Raw genomic sequence first — 14,467 nt, 5'->3', positions numbered from 1 at the left:
TTCAATTCCCAGTACCTCCCCATCACCGAAAATCACACACCCACACCCACACCCACACCCACACACACATAAAATAACACGGGGCTGGGGTTGTAGCTCAGTGATTGCCTTGCACTTGTGTCACTGGGTTCAATCTGCAACATCACATAAAAACAAATAAACAAAATAAAGGTACAACTGAAAAAAACGTTAAAATATATGTTTATAATAACAATCTTTTGTGTACCATCTTTCCCTACTGCCCCATGTGCATGCCGGTAGCATAAACTCAGCTTGTTGGAACCATTCTCCCTTTCTATATAGAAATAAGTTGAAAAGTAGTGCATAGTAGTACTACAATATAATTCACACCATGAGATGAAGCTGTTGCCAAAGGAATTCAGAGCTCCTGGCTCCTCCAGTCTGTGTCCCAGAAATCGCTACCCACTCATCAATTTTCACCTGTTACACTGGCAAATTACCAGGTATAACAGGCAGGGGAATGAAAGCAATGTACCCTGGGCTCACTAGCCAAGCTGTTAAATCATCTGTGCCCTGTTAAAGGATTTGCTTACTGGCAGACATAAAACTACACATCCTATCCTGTCCTGATGACTACCACATAGGCCACACTCAGTTCAAATGAGTTTAGTACATAATTGCCTCCCACAGGTATCCAATCCACAAATGCAGCATAGGAACCTATGAAATAGCCAAAAGATTCGAGAACTCTGTGTAAAGAATCTGCATGTTTAAGAAAATATAGAAGAGAGCAGACATGTAAAGGCAGAAATGTCCTTCACTGCACAAATGAAAAAGAAAAATTGAAAACTACCTCCCTCACCTTTTGCTTGCTACTTTGCAATGTTTTATTTAAGTGGGAAGTTTAGCTTGTTCATTTTTTTTATTGACACTTTTATTGTAGGGAATCTAAAGATATTATTATATATAAGTAGTGTGATCATGCCACTAAGGGTACATGAAAATAAGTAGTAAGTATTTCAGGATATTTTCCGTATCCTCATGCAATCTTAGCAGAAATAAACATGCAACCTATACATAATAATATTTTCAAGATTTACCACAATAAAGTGGCAATTAAAAAGAGCAAGCTATCATTTAATGTGCATTTCCAAGAGCAAAAAGACGGCAGTTATCATTTCAGCCTCTCACCCCTGCAAGCTGTCTTCGCCCAGACCTCCAGACCCTACTATAACTCACCACCACTTTAGGGTTTCCTAATTTTCAGGAAAACATTCAAGAGCAGTGTAGATTTCTTTTCTTTTTTTTTTTTTTTGAGCAAGGAAAGAAATTATACTGCAAAACCCACCATAATATTGTAAAATTATCTTACTAGTTTCCAGAGACTGCAGGGGAGGGGAATGAAAAGTTATTGTGTATAGAGTTTCAATTTTACAAGATAAAATTCTGGAGATTGGTTGTATAACAGTGTAAATATACTTAACATTACTGAACTGTCCAACCACAAGAATGGGATCCTAATTGGAATAAGTTATACTCCATGGATATATAATATGTCAAAATACACTCTAGTATCATGTATATCTAAAAAGAACAAATAAAAAAAGAAATTATGATAATCACAATCACCAAAAAAGTTACTAAAATGATAAATTTTAGTAAATGGGGGGGGTACCACAATTTTTTGAAAAAATGCAAAAAAAAAAAAATTCTCATCAGATATTTCTGCTGCCCCTGACTCACCTTTGAAGCATTGCTACCAGGATTCCCTATTTGAAGCTCACTGCATTTGTACCCAGACTTTTTCTCTTTTCCAAATTTCTCTCCAGGAAACTTCAAGTTCCTCACCCCTTTATAATCCCAATCCATTCACTGCTAATCAGGAATGGTGATGGCAAATCAAAATATCCTCTGGCCAGCAGAATCTAATGTTCTTAGACGATGAGTAACATTGTTAGACATTCACCCTAGCCCAGAAAACTCAACAGAGAATTTGTTCCAACACATAGGATGCTGCTGGGCAAGAGGGCCCACCCATGTAATCCCAGCAACTGAGGGTAGGGGGGACGCTGAGACAGGAAGAGTGAAAGTTCAAAGCCAGCCTGGGCAATTGAGTGAGCTCCTGTCTCAAAATAAAAAATAAAAAGGGCTGGACAAAATGCCAGTGGCTCAGTGGTAAAATGCCCCTGGATTCAATCCCAGTATTATAAACAAAACAAAAACATGATGTTCTCACCCCAACAGCAATTCTGATGAAAAAAAAAATATTGAGATATTTAGGTTTTATACCTAATATAAAAAGTAGAAACAGAATAATGGAAGCGTTATTCTGTGTAACAGCATATTCTCATTGCCTTACAACATAAGGTGTGCATGTGTGTAGTTTCGTTAGGCCCAAGACGACAGTGATTCTCTCTTACCTTCTTATAACGGCTCAGGTTAAGCAACAATGTATGACCAACAGTGTTCATTGAAATAAAGTTTCTGCCTGAGAAAATAGATGCCAAAAAGCATGAGAATTATGTCTCCAGTTTAAAAATGGAGCTACCAGTTGATTTAAGCAACGTGGCATCTAAAGCAACTGGCATTTGTGAGCTGATCAGCTGAGCATAGGTTTGTGTTAAGTTAAAAACTAAAGAATAGGGGTTGGGGATACAGCTCAGTTGGTAGGGTGCTTGCCTCACATGCACAAGGCCCTGCGTTCAATCCCCAGTACAAAAAAAAAAAAAAAAAAATGCCCACAGTGACCAGGTGACAAACATTCATTAACTTTAATTTTAAGTAACACCTTTTCCATTCTCATTGCTTGACTTGGACTATTTTTCTTATATTATCGTAGTTAAAATCCCATGCCCACTACGGACAAGCAAAACTATTGATGTGATCATTTCTTTTCACAGCAGGAGGAGAAATTTGCCTTGTGAATGAATATTCTCCATTACTATGCTACTTTAAAAAAAAATTATTTCCCACACTTTGGATACATTTATTCCAAACTCTGGTTTTAAAAAATGAAATGCTGCCTACCGAACAAGAGGAATCCAAAACATACATATTCAAGACACTGATTGGGGCTTGGATGAGGCCAGGCCCGGGGTGGGGGGGTGGCACTGCCCGTTCACCCTCTTTCTCCCATCTCCGCCTCTCGCCGTGGCAGCATGGGAGGACGATGGAGCTCCAGAAGGGTTTAAATTTCATGGCAGTTTGTGGGAACTGCTACTATCTCTGGTACCCAGCCCAATCACCGGGACCGATTTAACAAGATGAAGTAAGAGAGAAACCGCAGGGTCCTATTCCAAGAATGCCGCCTTGAGCCACACCAGGCATCTGGGCCATCAGTTCACAGCAAGCTCCTCCTGGGTGGATTCCGGCCTTGGGAAAGGGCCCCAGGGGAGAGGTCCCGGCCAAGCATCCCTCTGCAAGGGGCAAAGCCGGCTTAAGCGTTTCCGTTTTCTACTTGGCTTCTGCAAATATTACTGGCCCGTCCACTTTAAACATGCAAGAATTTAATTTTCCTATCCCAGCTTCCCACACGGAAGATATATTTAGGAAGCTAAGCATTCTACAGTGGCCGAGCAGACTCTGTGTTTATTTCTTGATTCTCAGGGTTACCTATTTCTGGGGTGAATGGGGGTGTCTGTTTTAAACTTTTTGTACCTTTGGGCTGGGGCTGTAGCTGAGTGGCAGAGTGCTTACCTAGCACTGGGGCCGATCTTTAGCACAGAGTAAGGTAAAATAAAATAAAGACATTCTGTCCATCTACAGCTACCAAAAAAATTCAAAAATTTTGTTGCATCGAAATGTCTCAAAATTAACAAGCATAGTTTGTTAAAACTAAGAGGAAAAACAGTCCAGGCTAATTCCCATCATAAAAATTCTATTATCTTAAAATTTTAAGTATTTTAATGTATTTTAAGAACTGATATTTCCATAGTATCTACATTATAATCCAAGTAAGCACTACCACTTATAACTTATGCATTGTATTACACTAGAATAAAGTATATTTAAATCCTTTTGGTTGATGTAAGCAATGTAAAACAGGGCAATAACTCAAGAATGTCTTCATGATTTTTCCAATAAGTTATATCCTAATATCCTAATAACCACTAACTAGCCTTCCCAAAAATAAACTGAAGTTACTATAGTAATGCTCCAAAGTATCTATATGTGTTTTCTGTGTGGTCATATCAGTCTAATTATGAGATACTTTTCAACATGTGCATGAGAGAGAAAATGTTCACTATTGTCAGTGCTTATATGAGCCTTTTAGAATTGCATTTCATGTTGAGAATTCTTCATTTTCTACCATTTTCATTTCCCGATATTCAGCAATGTGTTGATGCAAGACCTAAAAGAAGTTTCTGGAGAGGCTGCTTGGATAACAAGATATTATGGTTCTCAACTGAAGCTATGAAATTGTTTATTTGTGGAGGTGACATCAGTTTCTGGACTTATCAGACTCTGTCTGAGAAAAGGCAAGTTCAGTGTGTACCACAGAGACACCTGTCACTGTCATCTCCGATCAGACGGGAGGACTATAGAGCGTTTGAAGCTATTGCTCAATTTATCAGGAAAAAAAAATCACATTGTTTTCCAAGTACCTTTCCTTGGTGACAAGAAGAGAGCATCAAAAAAACTCTGTAACTGACTTGAAAATCCAAAGGCAAGCTTGTTTTATTTCACTTTGCACAAATAAAGATAAATTACTTGTTTTAAATATTCCACTCAATCAAAAATTTCACCAGGAAAGGAAATTCATTTAAATTGAGCACTTATTTTGCCAGACTGTGCTAGATCTACTCATTACCATATTTAATTCCCACAACAATGTGAGAAAGATACTGTTATCTCCACTTTGCAGTTAGGAAAAGTAAGGGTTGGCAAGAATAAATAGCATGCCCCAAATCACAAATCTACTGTGCAGCTGAGATCAAACCCACATCAATCTATGCTAATAACCATGTTTTTTATTGTAACTTACTTGATGTCATATCTTTTGCCTGATTATAAAACTATATTCCTCATTTCAATATAATTAATACTAACTACATTATAGCATAGCTTTGGGTCATGATAGCATACTTTTGATTTAAGCAAGAGTTTCCAAACATCATAATATTACCAAGGTGTGAAACAGTCTTACTTTTGACCCAAAACCTGGAACTGTTTAAGGATTCTACCATCTTTCAGTGCAGAGAGAGGTCAGTCATTACTTATTTTCCAAATAGAAGAAAACTGAAATTTGAAGAGAAGTAAGAATTTTTCATTTATCCCTAAAGTGTACATAGAATTGGGCCTTATTTCTACTAATTGTATGATTTAAAGCTCTACCAAAATACTGTCCTGCATAGGCATAGGAAATTTAGAAATCTAGTCCCAAGAAAGGAATCTGCACAAAGTAAGATTAACCTTCCACCTGCCCTTGGGCAGAGGCCCAAGGCCCACAAGTGAATATTATAAAGAGATGCTCGCTTTAACACCTACCTTACCCTGAGATCTCTTGCCCAACATTTTGCATTAATAGAGACATCAAGAGAAATGTTTGTCACTGCTATTCTTGCACAGGGCTTTTTTTGGCTTTGTGAAAATAGAAGTACCATGAATTACATGCTCAAACATGTCCACATTCTTGGCAAAGCAACAGAAAAATCTTGGGGGTCAAGTTGGTGATAAAGTATCTACCAAATGGATATTTTATAGCTACGCTTTATAAATTACCAAGGAATGTGCACTGGATATCAGAAAGTCAGAACAAATTTTACAAGACTGTTCCAGAACTACCATGACAACCAAATACAAAAAAACCTCCACCTATCAAAGTAATTCGAGCAGCCCATTCATTCCACAAAAAGTATTAAGGAAAAGTGGGGACTAGGAAATTTATTTTAGACCAAAACTTGGCCTCAAGTTTCTCTTCTGTAAGTGGACACATAGTAGTTTATGCAATTATTGCAAGGATCAAGTAAGATTGTAATTCCCCCCCAAAAAAAAAAACAAATGCCAAATGTTTTCTTTGATAAAAGGAGGCTGATTTATAGTGGGGTAGGGAGGGGGAGCATGGGAGGAATAGACAAACTCTAGATAGGTCAGAGGGTTGGAGGGGAAGGGAGGGGGCATGGGTTATTAATGATGGTGGAATGTGATGATCATTATTATCCAAAGTACATGTATGAAGATATGAATTGGTGTGAATATCCTGTGTATACAACCAGAGATATGAAAAATTGTGCTCTGTGTGTGTAATAAGAATTGTAATTCATTCTGCTCTCATATATAAATAATTTAAAAAATTTAAATCAAAAAATTACAAAGTATTTATATATATATGTATATATATATATGTGTATATATATATATATATATATATATATATATATATATATATAAAAAATTATTTGTAGGGAAACACCCTTTACTGAGCAGGCACTCATATACTGGGGGAATTTAAGTTTGAGAGGTTGCAAAATGTAGGGCACGCAATAATCTCCTGACAACATCCATTTTTTAATAGGCAAGTTTTTAAGGCTTCAACAGAGGCAATCAAGAGATAGTCCATTCTCAAATAGTGACACCCACAAGGTATTTTATATGCCTTTGCAACCCAACTTTTATTCTTCCATAATGGATTGTGGTAGTAAAAAATTCCAAGAACCATAATTGTGCAGTGAAAGCCCGTGAGACTGCCCATAAAGGCGGCCCTCTTCTTGTAATGGTTATTTCCTTTGTACACAAAGCATTTTCATTGCTTTCAAAACAGACTTCCTGCTGCAGAATGGCTTAAATGCATGTGCTTAACACAGAAGGAAGAATCTGCTTTTAGGTGTCATTTTTCTGTTAGTTGTTAGTTTTTCTGTCTTGGTCCTTGCTGTCTTGCTTTTTTTTTTACTCATGCCCCAGAGTGTAGAGTAAAGGTTATAGGCAGCAGCTCTAGACAAAGTCAAACTTGACCAAATGTACTAATAACTCAGCAAATGTTTGAAACAAATCCAATCACATCTTTCACCCAATAAACACACACTTATTTAAATGAGTTTCATTGGAAGGCTGAGAAGGTTCTGTCTGCTAAGGATAAGGAAAACTGATTCCATATTTAAAGGGGAAAAAAATACGAAGACCTCTGAGCTAGAAAGCATTCTGTCAATCCCCTGCCTCATTAAAGACCAATGAAGATGAAATCATCTCATTGGAGTAAAATGATTAAATAGATTTAATTTCTAATACATGTCAGATAGAACTAAAGCTGTAAAATTCGAATGGACTTAGTGATGCTTTAACAGAAATTTTATCTGGATAATTGTCAGGGGTACTGAGAATCCTGTGGAGACTGTTCCACAGACCAGGAGAAATCATTAAAGTTTCCAATGGGGGAAAAAATGTTTCTTCCAATACAAAAAAAAAAAAGTGAAATTCACATTCCATAATTTGATGTAGGAACAAGATCTTGAATATGCTTTCATTTTTTATTTTCAAAATATGTTTACTTTTATTTTCATCTAATTTCCATGATGATAAAATAGCTTTGCAATAACAATATAAAAGGGAACAGTAGTAAGTAGGGGAAAAGTGTTATTATTTTACAATCCCAACTGCACCAGCAGCAGCTTACAGACTAAGCAAGCAGCATGGCATGCAGTGTGAGCACAGGGAGGCTGAGGAGCTCTCTATGCTGAAAAGAAGAGGACATATTGGTGGAGGGAGGAAGGGAAATCAGATGCCAGGAACCCGGAGAGCTGGGTCAAAGAAGCATGGGGGACCAAGGAAGAGGGAGATAAGATGACTGACGGCTAGAGAGGAAGTTTTAGGGATTAGGAAGCTGTGTTTTGACAGCTGTGTGGTAATCACTGTAACCCTCCCACCTCCTCTGCCATCATCATTTATTCCCCCATGAGAGTACTCTGTTGAATCAAGGGGCCAGTAGCAGATTGCTGCCATGCCCAGAACTGCTGGAGACGTGACAATGTGGGCTCCTCCCAGAGCCTGAGTTGCTCTGGGTTGGTTTTTAGAGAGCACCCCAGAAGTTGGGACACCATCTCCTCCAACATGACCTAGTTGCTTCCAAGGCTTTTAATGACCCTGTGCACCTGGCCAGGTGATAAGAACTGAAGCAAACAGAAAGGAACACCATGTTGGGTGGAATATGGGCCCGTTCTTGGTTCTTTCTATATCCACCAAAGTCTGCCCTGGATCAGAAGTCCCAAGCTCAATACTACAGGGACACTGCTACCTCGATGTTCATAGCAGCACAATTCACAATAGCAAGACTGTGGAACCAACCTAGATGCCCTTCAATAGACGAATGGATAAAAAAAAATGTGGCATTTATACACAATGGAGTATTTACTCTGCATTAAAAAATGACAAAATCATAGAATTTGCAGGGAAATGGATGGCATTAGAGCAGATTATGCTAAGTGAAACTAGCCAATCCCTAAAAAACAAATGCCAAATGTCTTCTTTGATATAAGGAGAGTAACTAAGAACAGAGTAGGGACGAAGACCATGAGAAGGAGATTAACATTAATAGGGATGAGAGGGGGGAGGGAAAGGGAGAGAGAAGGGAAATTGCATGGAAATGGAAGGAGACCCTCAGGGTTATACAAAATTACATACAAGAGGAAGTGAGGGGAAGGGGGAAAAAAAACAAGGGGGAGAAATGAATTACAGTAGAGGGGGTAGAGAGAGAAGAGGGGAGGGGAGGGGAGGGGAGGGGGGATAGTAGAGGATAGGAAAGGCAGCAGAATACAACAGACACTAGTATGGCAATATGTAAATCAGTGGATGTGTAACCGATGTGATTCTGCAATCTGTATACGGGGTAAAAATGGGAGTTCATAACCCACTTGAATCAAAATGTGAAATATGATATATCAAGATCTATGTAATGTTTTGAACAACCAACAATAAAAAAATTTTTAAAAAAGAAACATATGTAATCAAGAGAAAGTAAAAATGATATTTTACAATGAATTATACAAATTAAAAAAAAAAGAAGTCCCAAGTTCAAATGATTTTAGGACACCAGGCACACCCACAATTGGAAAAAACTACTGAGTATAAGATATAGTTTGAGCATCCCTAACCTGAAAATCCCAATGCTCCAAAACTCAAAACTTCTTGAGTGCAGATATTATGTCACCAGTGAAAAATTCCACACTTTACCTCTGTGATAGGTCACAGTCAAAACATAGGTGCACTAAAAACATTGTACAAAACTATCTTCAGTCTATCTGCATAAGGTGTATATGAAACCTCAATGAATTTCATGTTTAGAAACGGGTTCCGTCCACAAGTATGTGTGTGTATATATACACACACACATATGCAAATATGCATATGCATATATATGCAAATGTTTCAAATTTTTTTTAAAAAATCCAAAATACTTCTGTTCCCAAGCATTTTGGATAAGGGATACTCATCCTATAGTACAGCATGTCAGGGTCTGTTGGAAACTAAAGATTACAGATCCCTCCTTAGAGGCTTTTAGAATCCATAATTAGGAGGAAAAGGTGGCGGACAAGCAAAACATCTGTGTGCAGAATTTAAGATTTTTATTAGTTTTGCCTAAATGTTTGATCACCAACACCACATAAAAATAAATAAATAAAGATATTATGTCCAACTACAACTAAAAAATAAATATTGAAAAAAAATTGCAATCTCAGAAGCATCTGAGAAAACCCTACAGAAATATGGCCTCACATATCCAAGTTAAGTACTCAAAGTTAAGTACTCAAGTGAATGACTGACCCAAGCTTGGCATCCAGGTATTTTAGGCAGAACCTCTTTCTAAAATCATCTTTGCCAGAAATCACCATATAGCATCCAAATAAATTTTAAAATATCATGAATATTTCCTAAAAGAAAAAAAAACTCTGGTGTATTCAAATGAGAAATCTTTTAAAAGATTATCCAGAAACCATATATACACACCATTTTTTTTTTGTACTGGGGATTTAACCCAGGGGTCCTACATCCCCAATCCTATTTATATGTATGTATGTATGTATGTATGTATGTTTTTTTTGAGGCCTCATTAAGTTGCTTAGGATATCACTAAGTTGCTGTGGCTGGCTTTGAACTTGTGATCCTCCTGCCTCAGCCTCTCAAGTAACTGGGAATACTAGAGACGTGCGCCACTGTACCTGGCTACAAATTATTTTTCTTGTGGATCAAATCAAGGTTTTCAGAAGGTTTAATTCACAATGATTATATTCCACTAAAATTTTTCAGAGAACTGGGGAGGGGCAGGCAGTAGAGCAAGAAAGATTATTTCAAAGTCCTGGAAACCATGACAAATTTTCTTTGCAGAGTTTATTGTTAAATATTAGCCTCAAACAGGGCCAAAATCCCAATGGCCCAGAGAAATCTCATAGCAAAGAGGGACAGGAACCAATCTCTTTTCCAGATTCCAGAACCCCTGAAAATAGGAGTTTCATTATACCGTAAGCATTTGATGTCTGGGTACCTAGCCAGGGTACTCCATGAGGGCTTCAACCTGATTTCAGAATTCGAGCAATGCAAATATCGAGGACTTGGAAGCTCCCATTCTGTGTTCAAGTCAGTCTTTTGCAATTAGGTCATTCCCCTGCTCACTATCATTTGCAAAACTAAGAAGGAAAGCAGAAAGACTTACCTGCAGCTGCTGGTCTAATTCTGGAAAGACCAAAGGAATAGGGTCTTCAGGAGGTGTATCATCTAAAACATAAAAATAAAATGATTCTTCACTAGAGAGCCTTTAGCTCTTAAGCTCACCCTACTGGGACCAACCTTGTAGTGCAATAGTTAAACTGTCACTATCTACTGCTTCAGTTATTTTCATCACTTCAGTGGTGACAGAATGTAAGAGAAATTTTGCTCATTTTATGTTCACATAGAAGCATGGGGAGGTTAATTGGACTGACTAAATTTTTAAAGAAAAAATACACACACACACACACACACACACACACACACACAGGATCCTCCAATATCCTGTCTGGTAGCTCTACAATTAATAAGGGCTACTTGTCTTTCAAAATTCCCACATTAGCCAAAACCAAAACATATGATATGCAGGAAAGTGCTTAACAAGGTGTTAATGAGGTGGCCAGAACAACCTCAATGGGGCAGAACACTCCACTGAAAAACAGAAGCATTAGTTGCACTGAAGCGTCGCAAACATTGATGGCCGTGCCCTCTGCTCTCACTACAAACCAGCACCAACAGGCAGCTCACCAGGAACTGGCTCTGGGTTACAGCAGGTAGGGCAGCAAGCCACCCACACACCAGGCAGCCCTCCCCACCTGAGGCAGAATCCACAGACTTGTTTCAGGGCAGCTGGAGCCTAGACAGCTGTGGCAACTGTCCTCAGCTGCCCCATCCTCCTTCTTCAGAAGCACTCACATGGACAGACTGGCAATAGACTAGCTAGATCCAAAAAATGCAGTCTCAGGGCTGGGGTTGTGGCTCAGCGGTAGAGTGCTCACCTGGCCCTGGCAAGGCACTGGGTTCGATCACCAACACCACATAAATAAAGATATTATGTCCAACTACAACTAAAAAAGAAATATTTTTTAAAAAATGCAATCTCAGAAGTATCTGAGAAAACCTGACAGAAATATGGCCTCAAGGGCTAGGGATGTGGCTTAAGCGGTAGCGCGCTCGCCTGGCATGCGTGCGGCCCGGGTTCGAACCTCAGCACCACATACCAACAAAGATGTTGTGTCCACCGAGAACTAAAAAATAAATATTAAAATTCTCTCTCTCTCTCTCTCCCTCTCTCTTAAAAAAAAAAAGAAAGAAATATGGCCTCAAATATCCAAGTCACTGGGGGCTGGAGATATAGCTCAGTTGGTTAGAGTGAGTACATGCCTCACATGCACAAGGCGTGGGTTCAATCCCCAGTACTGCCAAAAAAAAAAACCCCAAGTTACCCAAGAATGTCTTCAAGAAGAGCCTACTGACCCCACCCTGGTACTAGAGAAGAGCCCCTTGGTAAACAGCACCTCCATCTCTCCAGGTCAACGCTGGCTCTCAGGGGCCATCATCCATCCTTCTCCAGTACCTACCTCAGTACATGACTATTGAGAATACCACAAAATACAAACTAGAAGAACAATTTTTTTAAAAAAGCCATTTTAAATTATGATAAATCAAGGAAAGATAATGGTTCTTTATATTCTCACTAACATAACCAAACTTATTAATAAAAATTGATTGTGTTCTTTTTGAACTAGAGGATACAGGCTTTATTCAATGAAGAAACAAGTACATTTATGTCAAGAGGGATTCAGTCCAGGACTTCCCATTATACCAAATCTGAGGACATTCAAGTCCTTTATAGAGTGGAATAGTACTTATGTATAACTTCAGCACATCCTTCCATATACTTTAGATCATCTCTAAGTTACTTCTAATTCTACAATTCATTTCTATGTCAATAATGTATAGCTTTTAGACTGTATTGTTTGGGGAATAATGGTGGGGGGGAGTATGTACAAGTTCAATACAGACAGTTTTTTAAAAAAAAAAAAAACAATAACAAAACATTTTCCATTCTCAGTTGAATCTACAAAGAGCTCACAAGTCTAGCAGGCCAATTTTATTCCCTCCCAACTCACTGATAGCACAGCCCAAATAAAATGCAGTACATGAAGTACTCCTCGTTTCTAAGGGAATATGTCTCTTTGGAGACCTGGAAGATACTTACCAGAAAGATCATTTAAACAAAGGCAGTATGAACTTCTGCCAGATACCTCAGGTGTCTTGTCACTTAATAGCATTTGTTCTTTCTTAGTAAAGAGGATAATAATACTCCTGCTTAGAAATGGCTTTGAACCAAGCAATGCACCACCTCACTTGAATCCATTTTGTACCCACACCTGGGCCAGTCAGTATATGTCCAAGGGTTCATTGATGCTACTTAGTTTCGCAGAAGACTCAATCCACAGACTCTTGGAATGCTATCTTCCTTCCAAGACTAGGAGTGACAAATTCTAGCCAATTGCTGTGGCCTTTTCAATTCACTCCATCACTTGCAAAGAACTGCACAAAAGGCAGAAATATCCACTTGCCACTGCTGACCCATTATAGAAAGAGCCTGCATTATGAAATTTATACTCTGTAAAACCGATTTTGGTCTTAGAGGCATTTAATTTATTTCAGTACAATTTCAAAAACCTAGACACCATGATTATTTTAGCTCATTGGGTCCAAGGCCAGAACAATTTGGCACAGATAATTGAGGACATATTATATTTTGGCAACCCAACCCTAATAATCACAGAAAAGCAGGCACTTGTTGGAAGGAGAAACCACTTCTGTAAAGTACAAATGCGGACAGAGAATTCTAGAATTCTAGGAGATATTCAGGAACGGAACTCAGATGCTTCCTGAGACTTAATCCACCTCGCCTTCTGCAATGTCATGCTCCTTCCTGCTTAATTATTAAAAAGGGAGGAAAACTTATTCATTTTTTCTAATGTAGTAACATAGATAGAAAATAACTACTGTGACCCAGGATTAATGAAGTTCAATATTGAATCTATGCCATCATTTATAGTTATACTATGTCAAGGTATATTGTATGTGACTGTAAAGATAATTTTCCAGATAAATGAAGGCTTAAGACTGGACTTCTTAAGTTAAAATGAAAGTCTAACTGACTGACATGAAAATAAACATGTAATAGATGTTTTTGGAGACAAGCAAAATAAAAACCTTGTGTTAAAGAATGGATCAAGTTGGATTAACCCAAGCAGGAAATGGCAGCGGAAATAAGAAAACCAAAGACAGTTGTGAGGAGACTACCAAGTCTGCAAGCCAACCCTGTATTTCACTGCTCCATGCCATCTGGTTTAGCTGGCATCCCTGCCTGCCAGGAATTTGAGGGCTCGAGAAGCAGCTCACAGAGCTGCCCCAAGTTGATGTGTGGGGTGTTTACTTTTAAACCGTGGCTGTCTTCTTTGACTGGTTTTAAAAATAGGCAAATATTCTAAAAGTGGAATGATGAATCACAGGAATTGGCCAAAAGGAAAGAAGGAAAATGACTCAGTTAGACGAGTAGCACAGCTGTTCCACAAACATTTGGCCGAATCATTGTAAAACATTTTGACAGTGATACTGGATCAGAGTTCCTGAGAGCAGTTAAGTTTGTTTCGACAATTCCAGAAGTACGAAGTAGTCCGTACAGTAGCTATACCGAGAGACCCCCTGGGATGTTTAGCTTAAAAACAACAAGAAAGAAAGAAAGAACAGTTGCTAGATGTGTTTATAATAGAACAAAATCATAGTGCAAGTATATTTTTTTATTAAAATTTATCTTACCCGAAGGCTATAGAGTGTCTGTTATGTGCAAAGCAGGGACTTAGACTCTATGCTAAAATGGTAAATTACCTTATATTTTTCAATGCATTAAGGAAGCAATTGGAAAGCACCTCATTCAAAACGACAATGTAGGTTTAACGGACCAAGCAAAATGTATCCTAAGGGATTTTTTTAGAGGATGAAATATTAAAGAAAG

The 14,467-nt window shown here is 38.3% G+C and overlaps 1 protein-coding gene across 2 annotated transcripts in view; it reads right to left on the bottom strand.

Moving 5' to 3' along the window:
- Map3k7cl (MAP3K7 C-terminal like) overlaps positions 1 to 14,467 on the bottom strand; it is a 39,147-nt gene that overhangs the window by 13,264 nt on the left and 11,416 nt on the right. For both annotated transcript variants that reach the window (XM_026396170.2, XM_026396171.1), the window contains exon 3: positions 10,601 to 10,662. In XM_026396170.2, coding sequence (XP_026251955.1) covers positions 10,601 to 10,662 — 62 coding nt within the window. The remainder of the gene's footprint in view (positions 1 to 10,600; positions 10,663 to 14,467) is intronic.

Source organism: Urocitellus parryii, chromosome 2 (assembly GCF_045843805.1).
Source record: "Urocitellus parryii isolate mUroPar1 chromosome 2, mUroPar1.hap1, whole genome shotgun sequence".
Classification (NCBI taxonomy): domain Eukaryota; kingdom Metazoa; phylum Chordata; class Mammalia; order Rodentia; family Sciuridae; genus Urocitellus; species Urocitellus parryii.
The sequence above is the reverse complement of the archived record's forward strand: the minus strand, read 5'-3'. Positions and strand labels throughout refer to the sequence as shown.